The sequence below is a fragment of the Oncorhynchus kisutch genome, linkage group LG30 (assembly GCF_002021735.2).
Source record: "Oncorhynchus kisutch isolate 150728-3 linkage group LG30, Okis_V2, whole genome shotgun sequence".
Taxonomy (NCBI): domain Eukaryota; kingdom Metazoa; phylum Chordata; class Actinopteri; order Salmoniformes; family Salmonidae; genus Oncorhynchus; species Oncorhynchus kisutch.
Window position 1 is genome coordinate 34,947,951 of NC_034203.2, and position 17,509 is coordinate 34,965,459.

Consider the following 17,509-nt stretch of genomic DNA (forward strand, 5'->3'; position numbering starts at 1 on the left):
GGTGACAGGGATACAGGAGTGATGGAGGTAGATATGTATAGGGGTAAGGAGACAGGGATACTGGAGTGATGGATGGAGGTAGATATGTATAGGGGTAAGGTGACAGGGATACTGGAGTGATAGAGGTAGATATGTATAGGGGTAAGGAGACAGGGATACTGGAGTGATGGAGGTAGATATGTATAGGGGTAAGGAGACAGGGATACAGGAGTGATAGAGGTATATATGTATAGGGGTAAGGAGACAGGGATACTGGAGTGATGGAGGTAGATATGTATAGGGGTAAGGAGACAGGGATACTGGAGTGATGGAGGTAGATATGTATAGGGGTAAGGTGACAGGGATACAGGAGTGATGGAGGTAGATATGTATAGGGGTAAGGAGACAGGGATACTGGAGTGATGGATGGAGGTAGATATGTATAGGGTAAGGTGACAGGGATACTGGAGTGATAGAGGTAGATATGTATAGGGGTAAGGAGACAGGGATACTGGAGTGATGGAGGTAGATATGTATAGGGGTAAGGATACAGGAGTGATAGAGGTATATATGTATAGGGGTAAGGAGACAGGGATACTGGAGTGATGGAGGTAGATATGTATAGGGGTAAGGTGACAGGGATACTGGAGTGATGGAGGTAGATATGTATAGGGGTAAGGTGACAGGGATACTGGAGTGATAGAGGTAGATATGTATAGGGGTAAGGTGACAGGGATACTGGAGTGATGGAGGTAGGAATGTATAGGGGTAAGGTGACAGGGATACTGGAGTGATGGAGGTAGATATGTATAGGGGTAAGGTGACAGGGATACTGGAGTGATGGAGGTAGATATGTATAGGGGTAAGGTGACAGGGATACTGGAGTGATGGAGGTAGATATGTATAGGGGTAAGGTGACAGGGATACTGGAGTGATGGAGGTAGATATGTATAGGGGTAAGGTGACAGGGATACTGGAGTGATGGAGGTAGATATGTATAGGGATAAGGAGACAGGGATACTGGAGTGATGGAGGTAGATATGTATAGGGGTAAGGAGACAGGGATACTGGAGTGATGGAGGTAGATATGTATAGGGGTAAGGAGACAGGGATACTGGAGTGATGGAGGTAGATATGTATAGGGGTAAGGAGACAGGGATACTGGAGTGATGGAGGCAGATATGTATAGGGGTAAGGTGACAGGGATACTGGAGTGATGGAGGTAGATATGTATAGGGGTAAGGAGACAGGGATACTGGAGTGATGGAGGTAGATATGTATAGGGGTAAGGAGACAGGGATACAGGAGTGATGGAGGTAGATATGTATAGGGGTAAGGTGACAGGGATACTGGAGTGATGGAGGTAGATATGTATAGGGGTAAGGAGACAGGGATAAAGGAGTGATAGAGGTAGATATGTATAGGGGTAAGGTGACAGGGATACTGGAGTGATGGAGGTAGATATGTATAGGGGTAAGGTGACAGGGATACTGGAGTGATGGAGGTAGATATGTATAGGGGTAAGGTGACAGGGATACTGGAGTGATGGAGGTAGATATGTATAGGGGTAAGGAGACAGGGATACTGGAGTGATAGAGGTAGATATGTATAGGGGTAAGGAGACAGGGATACTGGAGTGATGGTGGTAGATATGTATAGGGGTAAGGTGACAGGGATACTGGAGTGATGGAGGTAGATATGTATAGGGGTAAGGTGACAGGGATACTGGAGTGATGGAGGTAGATATGTATAGGGGTAAGGAGACAGGGATACTGGAGTGATGGAGGTAGATATGTATAGGGGTAAGGAGACAGGGAGTGATGGAGGCAGATATGTATAGGGGTAAGGTGACAGGGATTACTGGAGTGATAGAGGTAGATATGTATAGGGGTAAGGAGACAGGGATACTGGAGTATTAGAGGTAGATATGTATAGGGGTAAGGTGACAGGGATACTGGAGTGATGGAGGTAGATATGTATAGGGGTAAGGGGACAGGGATACTGGAGTGATGGAGGTAGATATGTATAGGGGTAAGGAGACAGGGATACTGGAGTGATGGAGGTAGATATGTATAGGGGTAAGGAGACAGGGATACTGGAGTGATGGAGGCAGATATGTATAGGGGTAAGGTGACAGGGATACTGGAGTGATGGAGGTAGATATGTATAGGGGTAAGGAGACAGGGATACTGGAGTGATGGAGGTAGATATGTATAGGGGTAAGGAGACAGGGATACAGGAGTGATGGAGGTAGATATGTATAGGGGTAAGGAGACAGGGAGTGATGGAGGCAGATATGTATAGGGGTAAGGTGACAGGGATACTGGAGTGATAGAGGTAGATATGTATAGGGGTAAGGAGACAGGGATACTGGAGTATTAGAGGTAGATATGTATAGGGGTAAGGTGACAGGGATACTGGAGTGATGGAGGTAGATATGTATAGGGGTAAGGGGACAGGGATACTGGAGTGATGGAGGTAGATATGTATAGGGGTAAGGAGACAGGGATACAGGAGTGATGGAGGTAGATATGTATAGGGGTTAGGGGACAGGGATACTGGAGTGATAGAGGTAGATATGTATAGGGGTAAGGAGACAGGGATACTGGAGTGATGGAGGTAGATATGTATAGGGGTAAGGAGACAGGGATACTGGAGTGATGGAGGTAGATATGTATAGGGGTAAGGAGACAGGGATACTGGAGTGATGGAGGTAGATATGTATAGGGGTAAGGTGACAGGGATACTGGAGTGATGGAGGTAGATATGTATAGGGGTAAGGTGACAGGGATACTGGAGTGATAGAGGTAGATATGTATAAGGGTAAGGAGACAGGGATACTGGAGTGATGGAGGTAGATATGTATAGGGGTAAGGAGACAGGGATACTGGAGTGATGGAGGTAGATATGTATAGGGGTAAGGAGACAGGGATACTGGAGTGATGGAGGTAGATATGTATAGGGGTAAGGAGACAGGGATACTGGAGTGATGGAGGCAGATATGTATAGGGGTAAGGTGACAGGGATACTGGAGTGATGGATGGAGGTAGATATGTATAGGGGTAAGGTGACAGGGATACTGGAGTGATAGAGGTAGATATGTATAGGGGTAAGGAGACAGGGATTCTGGAGTGATGGAGGTAGATATGTATATGGGTAAGGAAACAGGGATACAGGAGTGATAGAGGTATATATGTATAGGGGTAAGGAGACAGGGATACTGGAGTGATGGAGGTAGATATGTATAGGGGTAAGGTGACAGGGATACTGGAGTGATGGAGGTAGATATGTATAGGGGTAAGGTGACAGGGATACTGGAGTGATAGAGGTAGATATGTATAGGGGTAAGGTGACAGGGATACTGGAGTGATGGAGGTAGATATGTATAGGGGTAAGGTGACAGGGATACTGGAGTGATGGAGGTAGATATGTATAGGGGTAAGGTGACAGGGATACTGGAGTGATGGAGGTAGATATGTATAGGGGTAAGGTGACAGGGATACTGGAGTGATGGAGGTAGATATGTATAGGGGTAAGGAGACAGGGATACTGGAGTGATGGAGGTAGATATGTATAGGGGTAAGGAGACAGGGATACTGGAGTGATGGAGGTAGATATGTATAGGGGTAAGGAGACAGGGATACTGGAGTGATGGAGGTAGATATGTATAGGGGTAAGGAGACAGGGATACAGGAGTGATGGAGGTAGATATGTATAGGGGTAAGGAGACAGGGAGTGATGGAGGCAGATATGTATAGGGGTAAGGTGACAGGGATACTGGAGTGATAGAGGTAGATATGTATAGGGGTAAGGAGACAGGGATACTGGAGTATTAGAGGTAGATATGTATAGGGGTAAGGTGACAGGGATACTGGAGTGATGGAGGTAGATATGTATAGGGGTAAGGGGACAGGGATACTGGAGTGATGGAGGTAGATATGTATAGGGGTAAGGAGACAGGGATACAGGAGTGATGGAGGTAGATATGTATAGGGGTTAGGGGACAGGGATACTGGAGTGATAGAGGTAGATATGTATAGGGGTAAGGAGACAGGGATACTGGAGTGATGGAGGTAGATATGTATAGGGGTAAGGAGACAGGGATACTGGAGTGATGGAGGTAGATATGTATAGGGGTAAGGAGACAGGGATACTGGAGTGATGGAGGTAGATATGTATAGGGGTAAGGTGACAGGGATACTGGAGTGATGGAGGTAGATATGTATAGGGGTAAGGTGACAGGGATACTGGAGTGATGGAGGTAGATATGTATAGGGGTAAGGAGACAGGGATACTGGAGTGATGGAGGTAGATATGTATAGGGGTAAGGAGACAGGGATACTGGAGTGATGGAGGCAGATATGTATAGGGGTAAGGTGACAGGGATACTGGAGTGATGGATGGAGGTAGATATGTATAGGGGTAAGGTGACAGGGATACTGGAGTGATAGAGGTAGATATGTATAGGGGTAAGGAGACAGGGATACTGGAGTGATGGAGGTAGATATGTATATGGGTAAGGAAACAGGGATACAGGAGTGATAGAGGTATATATGTATAGGGGTAAGGAGACAGGGATACTGGAGTGATGGAGGTAGATATGTATAGGGGTAAGGTGACAGGGATACTGGAGTGATGGAGGTAGATATGTATAGGGGTAAGGTGACAGGGATACTGGAGTGATAGAGGTAGATATGTATATGGGTAAGGTGACAGGGATACTGGAGTGATGGAGGTAGATATGTATAGGGGTAAGGAGACAGGGATACTGGAGTGATGGAGGTAGATATGTATAGGGGTAAGGAGACAGGGATACTGGAGTGATGGAGGTAGATATGTATAGGGGTAAGGAGACAGGGATACTGGAGTGATGGAGGTAGATATGTATAGGGGTAAGGAGACAGGGATACTGGAGTGATGGAGGTAGATATGTATAGGGGTAAGGAGACCGGGCCTTCCTTTCATACCGCCCTCTGTAGCGCCATGCGATCGAGGACGGTGCTGTTGCCATACCAAGCATTGATGCAGCCAGTCAAGATGCTTTCAATGGTGCAGCTGTAGAACTTTGAGGATCTGAGGCCCATGCCAAACCTTTTCAACCTCCTGAGGGGGAAGAGGCACTGTTCTGCCTTCTTCACGACTGTGTGTGTGGACCATTTTAAGACCTTAGTGGTGTGGATACCGAGGAACTTGAAGCTCTCGACCTGCTCTGAGATCAGCGAGATTACGCAGTCCTCTGGGTCGGTGGAGGCACTCATGCACGGCACGGTGTTGTTATTGTCGAAGCGTGCATAAAATGCATTGAGTTCGTCTGGTGGATAGGCATTGTTGGATAGATCATGGCTGGGTCTTCCTTTGTAATCCGTAATGGACTGTAGCCACTGCCACTTGGTGGGCATCGGAGCCTGTGTACGTAATATGATTCCACCTTATTCCTATATTGTCCTTTTGCACGTTTGATGACTCTGCGACGGTCATGGCGGGACCTCTTGTACTTGTTCCTGTGCTCAGCTGTAGCCTCAGGGTTGTCTGCGAAAACCCGGTGTCCAGTAGCCCTGTCCTTTATCTTAGCACCAACCTCAGTGTTTTTGACTGGGGAAGCAGCAAACCTTTAATGTGGGGACAACGTCGCCGATGCATTTCCTAATGTAGCCGGTGACGGAGGTGGTTAGTTCGTTGGATAGCCATTGGGTATATCTTGTCCGAAAGCCATGTTTCGGAAAAGCAGAGAATATTCCAGTCAAGAGAGTCCTGTTGGTAGCAAATCCGTGATCGGAGGTCATCCATCTTATTATCAAGTGACTGTACATTAGCCAGTAGAATGGAGGGAAGAGGTGGTCGGTTTTCCCTTCGCCTTAATGTTGCCAGGCCTCCCCTCTCTTGCCTCTGTAATGCTGGATTTTCCTCTTGCATATCCTGAAAATTGGGTCAGAATTACAGAAAGAGCCCAGGGCAGATTATTCAACGTTGAAGTAGAAGCTGGAATTGGGGTAAGTAACTACCGATCTGATGTTCAAGAGTTCTTGTCGGTTGTAAGAAATAGAGGATACATTTTGTGAAAATAAGTCAAAATAAACGGCTAAAGAATCACAAAATAGCAAAGTTGGGTTGGAGCTCACAAAATAGCGACCATTATGGACGGCGCTATCTTATTATGTGTGTGTATATGTGTGATCTTAGCCGTCAGAAATACCCTCCCCTACCCTATTCCTCCCAGGTGGAGTATAACCGCCAGAAGATGGAGGTGGATGCCAAGCTGAGGAAAGCAGTGATCCCCAACTTGCAGCCAGATACCGACTATGACTTCAAAATCACCTCCTCTGAGGGCAACATGGGCGGGCTGAGGCACCGCATCCACGCCAAGACCTCTCCACCAATTGCCATCCGCCGTCCGGAGATTGACCACACCCGTGACACGGAGACCACCATCACCATAATCCTGCCCTCGCTGGAGAATCGCATCCCTGTCAAGTAAGGGCTAGCCACAGGGTTGCTTTTTAGTGATTTTGATGGGCATACGGTTGCCTTCCAACAATATGAATTGTTTGGAAAATTCCAGAAAATTACGTCATGGCTTTAGAAGCTTCTGATAGGCTAATTGACATCATCTGAGTCAATTGGAGGTTTACCTGTGGATGTATTTCAAGGCCTACCTTCAAACTCAGTCCCTCTTTGCTTGACATAATGGGAAAATCAAAAGAAATCCGCCAAACATTGGAGACTTTGTGAATATGCTGAAGGAAACAGGTACAAAACTATCTATATCCACAGTAAAACGAGTCCTATATCGACATAACCTGAAAGGCCGCTCAGCAAGGAAGAAGCCACTGCTCCAAAACCGCCATAAAAAAGACAGACTATGGTTTGCAACTGCACATGGGGACAAAGATGGTACTTTTTGGAGAAATGTCCTCTGGTCTGATGAAACAAAAATAGAACTGTTTGACCATAATGACCATCATGTTTTGAGGAAAAAGGGGAAGGCTTGCAAACCAAAGAACACCATCCCATCTGTGAAGTGGGTCTTCAAAATGGACAATGACCACAAGCATACTTCCAAAGTTGTGGCAAAATGGCTTAAGGACAACAATTTCAAGGTATTGGAGTGGCCATCACAAAGCCCTGACCTCAATCCAATAGAAAATTTGTGGGCAGAACTGAAAAAGCGTATGCGTGCAAGGAGGCCTACAAACCTGACTCAGTTACACCAGCTCTGTCAGGAGGAATGGGCCAAAATTCACCCAACTTATTGTGGGAAGCTTGTGGAAGGCTACCTGAAACGTATGACCCAAGTTAAATCATTTAAAGGCAATGCTACCAAATACTAATTGAGTGTATGTAAACTTCTGATCCACTGGGAATGTGATGAAAGAAATAAAAGCTGAAATAAATCACTCTCTCTACTATTATTCTGACATTTCACATTCTTAAAATAAAGTGGAGATCCTAACTGACCTAAGACAGAGATTATTGTTCAAATTAAATGTCAGGAATTGTGAAAAACTGAGTTTAAATGTATTTGGCTAAGGTGTATGTAAACTTCCGAATTCAACTCTGCTAGTAAACTGCCACAGAAAAGTTGTAATGAAATTCCCTGACAATCTGGTTGTTCCTCTGTCCTGTAGGAACCTGTATGTGGTGGTAGTTCCTCTGAGGAGGACGAGGGGGGTCATTAGACATCTCAAGAGCCCAGACGAGATGGACTTGGAGGAGGTGAGAGCTATGGCAACCTATCTGGGAACACATGAACTGGCTCGTCTGGCCGTTCTCCTCTCTATCTGAGAACCTTTGCTCTCTCAGATATTATCATGTGGTTTCTTAATGTTTACATAAAAAAAATGCATCTTTAACATCACCTCTATCTCTCTCCCTCTCGCTCCCTCTCTCTCCTTCCCTCCCCCTCTCTCCATCTCTCTCTCTCCACCTTTCCCTCACTCTCTCTTTCTCTCTCTCTCCATCTCACTCTCTATCCCCATCTCTCTCCCTCACTCTCTATCTCTCTCATTCCCTCTCTCTCCCTCTATCTGACTCACTCCCTCTCCTCCCTCTCCTCTCTTGCTCTCTCTCTCCCTATCACCCCATATCTCTCTCTCACACTCTATCTATCCCTCTCTCTCCATCACTCTCTCTATCTCTCTCTATCCCACTTTCTCCATCTGTCTCCCTCTCTCTCCATCTCTCTCCCTCTCTCTCCATCTCTCTCTCTCTCTCCATCTGTCTCTCTCTCTCTCTCTCTCTCTCTCTCTCTCTCTCTCTCTCTCTCATTCCCTCTCTCTCCATCTCTTTCTCCCTCTCTCCCTCTATCTGACTCCCTCCCTCTCCCGCTCTCTCTCCCTATCACCACTTTCTCCATCTCTCTGTCTCCCTCTCTCCGTCTCTCTCCCTCACTCTTTTTCTCTCTCTCTCCCTCCCCCTCTCTCCATCTTTTTCCCTCTCCCTCCCTCCCTCCCTCCCTCCCTCCCTCCCTCCCTCCCTCCCTCCCTCCCTCCCTCCCTCCCTCCCTCCCTCCCTCCCTCCCTCCCTCCCTCCCTCCCTCCCTCCCTCCCTCCCGCCCTCCCTCGCCCTCCCTCTTACTCTCTCTCCATCTCTCTCCCTCACGCTATCTCTCTCCTTCTCTCTCTCCACCTCTCTGTCTCCCTCTCTCTCCATCTATATGACGCCCTCCCTCTCCTCCCTCTCTCTGTCTCACTCCCTCCTTCTCCTCCCTCTCTTCTCTCGCTCTCTCTCCCCCATATCTCTCTCTCTCTCTATCTATCCCTCCCTCTCTCCATCTCTCTCCATCTCTCTGTCTCCCAGTTGTTGAAGGACAGCAGTCAGAGACAGAGGGAATCTAGACAGCAGAAACAGGTAGACCTGCGCAGAGCCTACATCTCAGCCCTCTTCACCCCTGCTACTCTGCCAGCCTTCTTCACTCTGGGGGACCAGCTGGACTACGGAGGCTTTGAGAACCGCGCTCTAGAACCAGGACAGGAGTACGTGTTCTTCATCTTGGCAGAACTCAATGGCACCACAGTGGTACGGGCCAATCCAATTATGTTTGTTTTTGTGTGATTGTGTATACACTCCTAGAAAAGAAAGGTGCTATCTAGAACCTAAAAGGGTTCTTCGGCTGTCCCCGCAAGAGAACCCTTTAAAGAACCCTTTTTGGTACCAGGTAGAACTCTATTTGGTTCCATGTAGAACCCTTGGGTCAGCCGAAGAACCCTTTTGGAACCCTTTTTTCTAAGAGTGTATGTATTGTAGGACGGTGTGTATCCCTCTCACGTAGTCTTCTCTGTCATTCTCAAGAGACATTGCAATACTTTTAAGACAATTAAATGAATTAAAATTTGGTTAATTTCCCCTGGCTAGCCCTTGCTGTGATATGTATTCCTCACTCACTGTGCTCTTTGTTTGTGTATTGTAGAAGATGTATGCGGACAGTCCGTACACAGAGCCAGTGATCGCTCCGGACTCAGACCCCCAGCCCATGGATGCGGGGGATGGTCTGATCTGGGTGGTGGGACCCGTCCTGGCCGTAGTCTTCATCATCTGCATCGTCATCGCCATCCTGCTCTACAAGAAGTGAGTGAGACCCGAAGAGGGAGCACTGAACTTAAAGCGATTTTATAGCTAACACGTATACGTATAACTAACACGTATAACTACAGTATCTATCTAACTAACTAACATGCTATAACCAGCTTTCATGCTAACTATTTAAATAGCTAACATGCTATAAGTAGCTAACATGCTAACACTCTATAACCAGCTTACATGATAATAACATTATGTTATAAATAGCTAACATGCTATAAGTAGCTAACATGCTAACACTCTATAACCAGCTTACATGCTAATAACATTATAATGTTATAAATAGCTAACATGCTATAAGTAGCTAACATGCTAACATGCTATAAGTAGCTAACATGCTAACACTCTATAACCAGCTTACATGCTAATAACATTATAATGTTATAAATAGCTAACATGCTATAAGTAGCTAACATTCTAACACTCTATAACCAGCTTACATGCTAATAACATTATAATGTTATAAATAGCTAACATGCTATAAGTAGCTAACATGCTAACACTCTATAACCAGCTTACATGCTAATAACATCATGTTATAAATAGCTAACATGCTATAAGTAGCTAACATGCTAACACTCTATAACCACCTCCATGCTAATGTTATAACTAGCTAACAAACTAATATGCTATAACTAACATGCTAACATGCTAAGCACATACGGTGCTAGCCCACTATAACCATTGAAATGTAGCTACCTCAGCTTACACAGTATACTGGCATAACAGGCAAAGATACAAAAAGCAGCATTGTAAGGAATGACTGCTAGCCTGACCGAGCTGAAAAGACGTGTCATCCACAGAAAGCCGGCCATTTTGAATATAAATGTATCAAATAGATGTTTGTCTCTGTCTCTCCCTCTGTCCCTCTCCTCCTCCTTTCATTATTAATTCCCTCGCTCGCTCCTGATTCCGAAGCAACAAGCCAGACAGGTGAGTGTCGGTCATACTAAACAGTTGTCTTGATCTCAAAGGACAGATGATGCAGGGCAAAATCTAATGCTTAAATTGCAGTGCAATATATGTTTAACTTGTGTTCATTGAGAAAATAGATTGTGATGAATACTGTTAGACAGTCATGAACTCTAACCTCTCTACTCTCTCTGGTGTGTTGCTTGTCTGGTGTGTGTCCCGTTGTTTCCGTCTCCCTGGTCCCTGAGCAGTAAGAGGAAGGACTCCGAGCCAGGCACCAAGAGCCTTCTGTGTAATGCTGAGATGATGGCCCACCACCCCACAGACCCTGTTGAGATGAGACGCATCAACTTCCATACCCCTGGTATGTATTGTGCACACACACACACTCACTCACACACACACACACACACACACATACACACACACACTCTCACACACACACACACACACACACACACATTCTTCGATAACACATTCTTTCTTGAAAAAAGACGGAAAAGTTTCTGAATTTATATGGTGGGAAAAACGCTTTTGACATCAGCAGTTGTCACAAAGTGCTTATACAGAAGACCTCAAAGAGCAAGCAATGCAGAAGAATAGTGGCTGGGAAAAAGAGAGAGAGAGAGAATAGTCCACAAAGATCTCCCCAACCACACGAGCCTGAGGGGGGCGCAAAACGGAAAAGGAAGATAACATCAGTGAAAAAATCCTGGCATTACGTGAGGCACCCCTCTTAGGGGGGTAATGGGAGAGCGTGAGCAAACCAGTAACTCAGCCCCTGTAATGGGGTCAGAGGCAGAGAATCCCAGTAGAGAGAGAAGCAGGCCAGGCAGAGACAGCAAGGGTGGTTCATCACTCCAGTGCCTTGCCGTTCACCATCACACCCCTGGGCCAGACTACATTCAGTCATAGGACCTACTGAAGACATCAAATTAAATGTTATTGGTCACATACACATATTTAGCAGATATTATTGCAGGTTTAGTGAAATGCTTGTGTTCCTAGCTCCAACAGTGCAGTAGTATATAACAATTCACAACATTACACACAGACCTAAAAGTAAAAGAATGGAATTAAGAAATATATAAATATTAGGACAAGCTATGTCGGAGTGGCATTGACTAAAATACAGTGGAATAGAATGCAGTATATACATATGAAATGAGTAAAGCAGCATGTAAACATTATTGAAGTGGCCAGTGATTCCATGTCTATGTATATAGGGCAGCAGCCTCTAAAGTGCAGGGTTACGTAACCGGGTGGAAGCCGGTTGGTGATGGTTATTTAACAGTCTGGCCTTGAAATAGAAGCTATTTTTCAGTCTCTCAGTTCCAGCATTGATGCACCTGTACTGACCTCGCCTTCAAATCAAAATCAAATGTATTTGTCACATACACATGGTTAGCAGATGTTAATGCGAGAGTAGCGAAATGCTTGTGCTTCTAGTTCCGACAATGCAGTAATAACCAACGAGTAATCTAACGTAACAATTCCACAACTACTACCTTATACACACAAGTGTAAAGGGATAAAGAATATGTGCATAAAGATATATGAATGAGTGGTGGTACTGAACGGCATAGGCAAGATGCAGTAGATGGTATCGAGTACAGTATATACATATGAGATGAGTAATGTAGGGTATATAAAAAAGTGGCATAGTTTAAAGTGGCTAGTGATACATGTATTACATAAAGATGGCAAGATGCAGTAGATGATATAGAGTACAGTATATACATATACGATGAGTAATGTAGGGTATGTAAACATTATATTAAGTGGCATTGTTTAAAGTGGCTAGTGATATATTTTTTACATCAATTCCCGTCAATTTCCATTATTAAAGTGGCTGGAGTTGAGTCAGCATGTTGGCAGCAACCACTCAATGTTAGTGGTGGCTGTTTAACAGTCTGATGGCCTTGAGATAGAAGCTGTTTTTCAGTCTCTGTCCCCGCATTGATGCACCTGTACTGACCTCGCCTTCTGGATGATAGCGGGGTGAACAGGCAGTGGCTTGGGTGGTTGATGTCCTTGATGATTTTTTGGCCTTCCTGTGACATCGGGTGCTGTAGGTGTCATGGAGGGCAGGTAGTTTGCCCCCGGTGATGCGTTGTGGAGAACCTTGCCGTTGAGGTTGGTGCAGTTGCCTTACCAGGCTATGATACAGGCCAACAAGATGCTCTCGATTGTGCATCTGTAAACGTTTGTCAGGGTTTTGGGTGACAAGCCAAATTTCTTCATCCTCCTGATGTTGAAGAGGCGCTGTTGCGCCTTCTTCACCACACTGTCTGTGTGGGTGGACCATTTCAGTTTGCCTGTGATGTGTACGCCCAGGAACGTAAAACTTTCCACCTTATCCACTGCTGTCCCTTCAATGTGGATAGGGGGGTGCTCCCTCTGCTGTTTCCTGAAGTCTAAGATCATCTCCTTTGTTTTGTTGACGTTGAGTGAGACATTGTTTTCCTTACACCACACTCCGAGGGCCCTCATCTCCTCCCTCCTCATTAGGCGGTCTCGTCATTGTTGGTAATAAAGTCCACTACTGTTATGTCGTCTGCAAACTTGATGATTGAGTTGGAGGCGTGCATGGCCACGCAGTCGTGGGTGAACAGGGAGTACAGGAGAGGGCTGAGCACACACCCTTGTGGGGCCCCAGTTTTGAGGGTCAGCAAAGTGGAGATGTTGTTTCCTACCTTCACCACCTAGGGGCGGCCCGTCAGAAAGTCCAGGACCCAGTTGTACAGGGCGGAGTTGAGACCCAGGGCCTCCAGCTTGATGATGAGCTTGGAGGGTACTATGGTGTTGAATGCTGAGCTGTAGTCAATGAACAGCATTCTTATATAGGTATTCCTTTTGTCCAGATGGGGATAGGGCAGTGTGCAGTGAGATGGCGATTACGTCGTCTGTGGACCTGTTGGGGCGGTATGCAAACTGAAGTGGGTCTAGACTGGCCGGTATGCTTTGAGGACGCGGCTAGAGATGCCGTCTGGGCCAGCAGCCTTGCGAGGGTTAACACGTTTAAATATTTTACTCACGTCAGCCACAGAGAAGGAGAGGGGCACAGTTCTTGTTAGCGGGCCGTGACAGTGGGACTGTATTGTCCGCAAAGTGGGCAAAGAAGGTGTTTAGTTTGTCTGGAGGTGTTTTGTTTGTCTCTTTGTTTCTTGGGACCAAGAACTAGCATCTTTGTTTTGAGTTTGAAAGTAAAAACAAATCTGCAATCCATGTCCTTATGTCTGAAACACAGGCTTCCGTGGTAAGCAATTTTGGGGCTTCACCATGTTTCATCGAAACATACAGCTGTGTGTCGTCTGCACAGCAGTGAAAGTTTCCGAATGACATCACCAAGAGGTAATATACAGTTGAAGTAGAACGTTCACATACACCTTAGCCAAATACATTTAAACTCAGTTTTCACAATTCCTGACATTTAATCCTAGTAAAAATTCCCTGTCTTAGGTCAGTTAGGATCACCACTTTATTTTAAGAAGGTTAAATATCAGAATAATAGTAGAGAAAATTATTTATTTCAGCTTTTATTTCTTTCACCACATTCCCAGTGGGTCAGAAGTTTACATACACTCAATTTGTATTTGGTAGTATTGCCTTATTGTTTGACTTGGGTCAAATGTTTCGGGGAAGCCTTCCACAAGCTTCCCACAATAAGTTGGGTGAATTTTGGCCCTTTCCTCCTGACAGAGCTGGTGTAACTGAGACAGGTTTGTAGGCCTCCTTGCTCGCACACACTTTTTCAGTTCTGCCCACAAATTTTCTACAGGATTGAGGTCAGGGCTTTGTGATGGCCACTCCAATACAATTTTTCCACAACTTTGGAAGTATGCTTGGGGTCATTGTCCGTTTGGAAGACCCTTCGCATACGACCAAGCTTTAACTTCCTGACTGATGGCTTGAGATTTTGCTTCAATATATCCATATAATTTTCATACCTCATGATTCTATCTATTTTGTGAAGTGCACCAGTCCCTCCTGCAGCAAAGCACCCCCACAACATGATGGTGCCACCCCCTTGCTTCACGGTTGGGATGGTGTACTTTGGCTTGCAAGCCTCCCTTTTTCCTCCAAATATAACGATGGTCATTATGGCCAAACAGTTTTATTTTTGTTTCAACAGAACAGAGGACATTTGTCCAAAATTACAATCTTTGTCCCCATGTGCAGTTGCAAACCGCAGTCAGGCTTTTTAATGGCGGGTTTGGAGCAGTGGCTTATCAGGTTATGTCGATAGAGGACTTGTTTTTCTGTGGATATAGATAGTTTCCTCCAGCATCTTCACAAGGTCCTTTGCTGTTGTTCTGGGATTGATTTGCACTTTTGTATGTTCATCTCTAGGAGACAGACCGCATCTCCTTCCTGAGCGGTATGACGGCTGCATGGTCCCATGGTGATTATAGTTGCGTACTATTGTTTGTACAGATTTGCAAATTGCTCACAAGGATGAACCAGACTTGTGGAGGTCTACAACTTGTGGAGGTCTTGGCTGATTTATTTTGATTTTCCCATGATGTCAATAAAGAGGCACTGAGTTTGAAGTTAGGCCTTGAAATACATCTACAGCTACACCCCCAATTGACTCAGATTATGTCAATTAGCCTATCAGAAGCTTCTAAAGCCATTACATAATTTTCTGGAATTTCCCAAGCTGTTTAAAGGCACAGTCAACTTAGTGTATGTAAACTTCTGACCCACTGGAATTGTGATACAGTGAATTATAAGTGAAATAATCTGTCTGTAATCAATTGTTGGAAAAATTACTTGTGTCATGCACAAAGTAGATGTCCTAACCGACTTGCCAAAACTATAGTTTGTTATTAACAAGAAATTTGTAGAGTCGTTGAAAAAAGAGTTTTAATGACTCCAACCTAAGTGTATGTAAACTTCTGACTTCCACTGTATATTTAGTTAGAACTATAGTGGTCCTAGAACAGAATCTTAAGTATCACCAAAACTTACCACTGATTTGTCAGATGACAAACTATCCACAGAGACGAACTGATAACTTTCAGACAGATAAGATCTAAACCAGGCAAGAACTTGTAGACCAATTAGGGCAATAAAGATAATACTTAGGTCATTATAATACTCTAAAGCTTCTACCAAGATCTAATTTCAAAATTGCTGTCTTCCAGGTTAGTATAGGTTAGTATAGTTAGATGAGTCATAACTGTGTGACTGGCGGCATGGCACGGCCCAAACCCTGTAACCGTCTGCCCACAGTCCATCTGGCAGGCTCTAGATGACCATGCCAGAGAGGACGGAGGTGCCAACACAGTCACAACTTAAAACAAGTCCATAACCTATTCGTTTTTGAAAAGATTAAAGGTCAGAGTTAGCTAATAGAATCATATTTCGGGATAGAAAACGTGGCACATGTATTCCGTTCTTCCCTGCATTGCCAGATTGACCCACTGCACCTCAAGCTGCTCTGGTGTTAAATCTCACAGCTGTGCTTCCACCACTTCGTGCAACCCTGTGTGTAACAAGGAACTGACCCCCCCCCCCCCCCCCCCCCCCCCCACACACACACACACACACACAAAAGGAACTGTAGATAAAAATGCAGGGGATATTATTATGTAAAATATATATTGTATAATTTGGATATTGTGGCAAATAGCTGAACAAGTAATTAATTTTTCACAGGTGTTGCTTAACCAATGTACTCATCTGTTTGATATTTGGTGTCACAGCTTGTTTTCTTACAAATAGACCTATTTTTTACAACATTGCTCATGGTGCATTGAGAAGACATGTTCATGTGTCCAGAACCGTGGAAAATGTTCTATGGTACCTGGCACAAAATGGATTATATTTTATAGCACTCTACCATAGATCTTACAATTCTTTATATATGGGGGCTAACACTCGTCCTCCACACCTTTACCACTGTGTGTGTGTGTGTGTGTGTGTGTGTGTGTGTGTGTGTGTGTGTGTGTGTGTGTGTGTGTGTGTGTGTGTGTGTTGAGGCTCAGGGTGCCGTTCTGACTAATTAACACACTGTCTTTGTTTGTTTTGTTTGTCTCCGCGGCGTCGCTCGCGCTCCTAATTGCACAGAAAAGCTATTTTCACATCAAAGGCAAACACTTTACAAACCAACCAAATCGGAGACTTTGTACCTTAAGTTGATCAAAAATGATTCTCTGTGGTGCTATACGTTTCGTATGTTGTTTTTTTGCTCTGTAATTGTCTTTTGACATCTAGCAAAGAACCAGTAATGAATCATATGCAATGACAGAGAGGTGTGTGTAGGTGTACTCTACATGCAGTCGTATGTGCTTCCAGGGCTTATGCCTCGGTAAGATTTAGTTTAGTGGGCTAACGCGGTCTTGAACCACACTGGCCACCTGCGTTAGAAACCCACTTGGTCACACAGTGAGCCCTCATGACCTCTGACCTCTGCCCTTTAACCCTTGTCCTTTAGGTATGATGAGCCACCCTCCCATTCCCATCACAGAGCTGGCTGAACACACAGAGATACTCAAGGCCAATGATAGCCTGCGTCTGTCTCAGGAGTACGAGGTGAGAGCGACAGCATGGAGGATGGATGAACATGAGTCCTAGGACCTGGTTTTCTACTCAAGGATGTGTACCAGTTGCCCCTTGCAAACTGAAATGGCATCCTGTCCTAGAATCCTATAAATGAGGAGAAAATATTGCAATGTTTTTTTCCATCCTTTAACTCTTCATCTCTGTTTCCTGGTCCTCTCAGTCCATTGACCCTGGTCAGCAGTTCACCTGTGAGCCTAACCCCAACCTTTTACCTCTCTGTGTTGTAGTCCATTGACCCTGGTCAGCAGTTCACCTGTGAGCCTAACCCCAACCTTTTACCTCTCTGTGTTGTAGTCCATCGATCCTAGTCAGCAGTTCGCCTGGGAGCCTAACCCCAACCTTTTACCTCGCTGTGTTGTAGTCTATTGACCCTGGTCAGCAGTTCACCTGGGAGCCTAACCCCAACCTTTTACCTCTCTGTGTTGTAGTCCATTGACCCTGGTCAGCAGTTCACCTGGGAGCCTAACCCCAA

General features: G+C 45.2%; 1 protein-coding gene across 5 annotated transcripts in view; it reads left to right on the forward strand.

Moving 5' to 3' along the window:
* The window catches only part of LOC109874757 (receptor-type tyrosine-protein phosphatase S-like), a 139,945-nt gene that overhangs the window by 101,307 nt on the left and 21,129 nt on the right, over positions 1-17,509 (forward strand). For 3 of the 5 annotated variants that reach the window (XM_031810926.1, XM_031810928.1, XM_031810930.1), the window contains 7 exons: positions 6,197-6,450; positions 7,605-7,692; positions 8,776-8,994; positions 9,386-9,543; positions 10,474-10,488; positions 10,719-10,831; positions 16,910-17,007. In XM_031810926.1, coding sequence (XP_031666786.1) covers positions 6,197-6,450; positions 7,605-7,692; positions 8,776-8,994; positions 9,386-9,543; positions 10,474-10,488; positions 10,719-10,831; positions 16,910-17,007 — 945 coding nt within the window. Of the gene's footprint in view, positions 1-6,196; positions 6,451-7,604; positions 7,693-8,775; positions 8,995-9,385; positions 9,544-10,473; positions 10,489-10,706; positions 10,832-16,909; positions 17,008-17,509 lie in introns of all 5 variants that reach the window. The other 2 variants (XM_031810927.1, XM_031810929.1) reach the window with 2 other exon arrangements.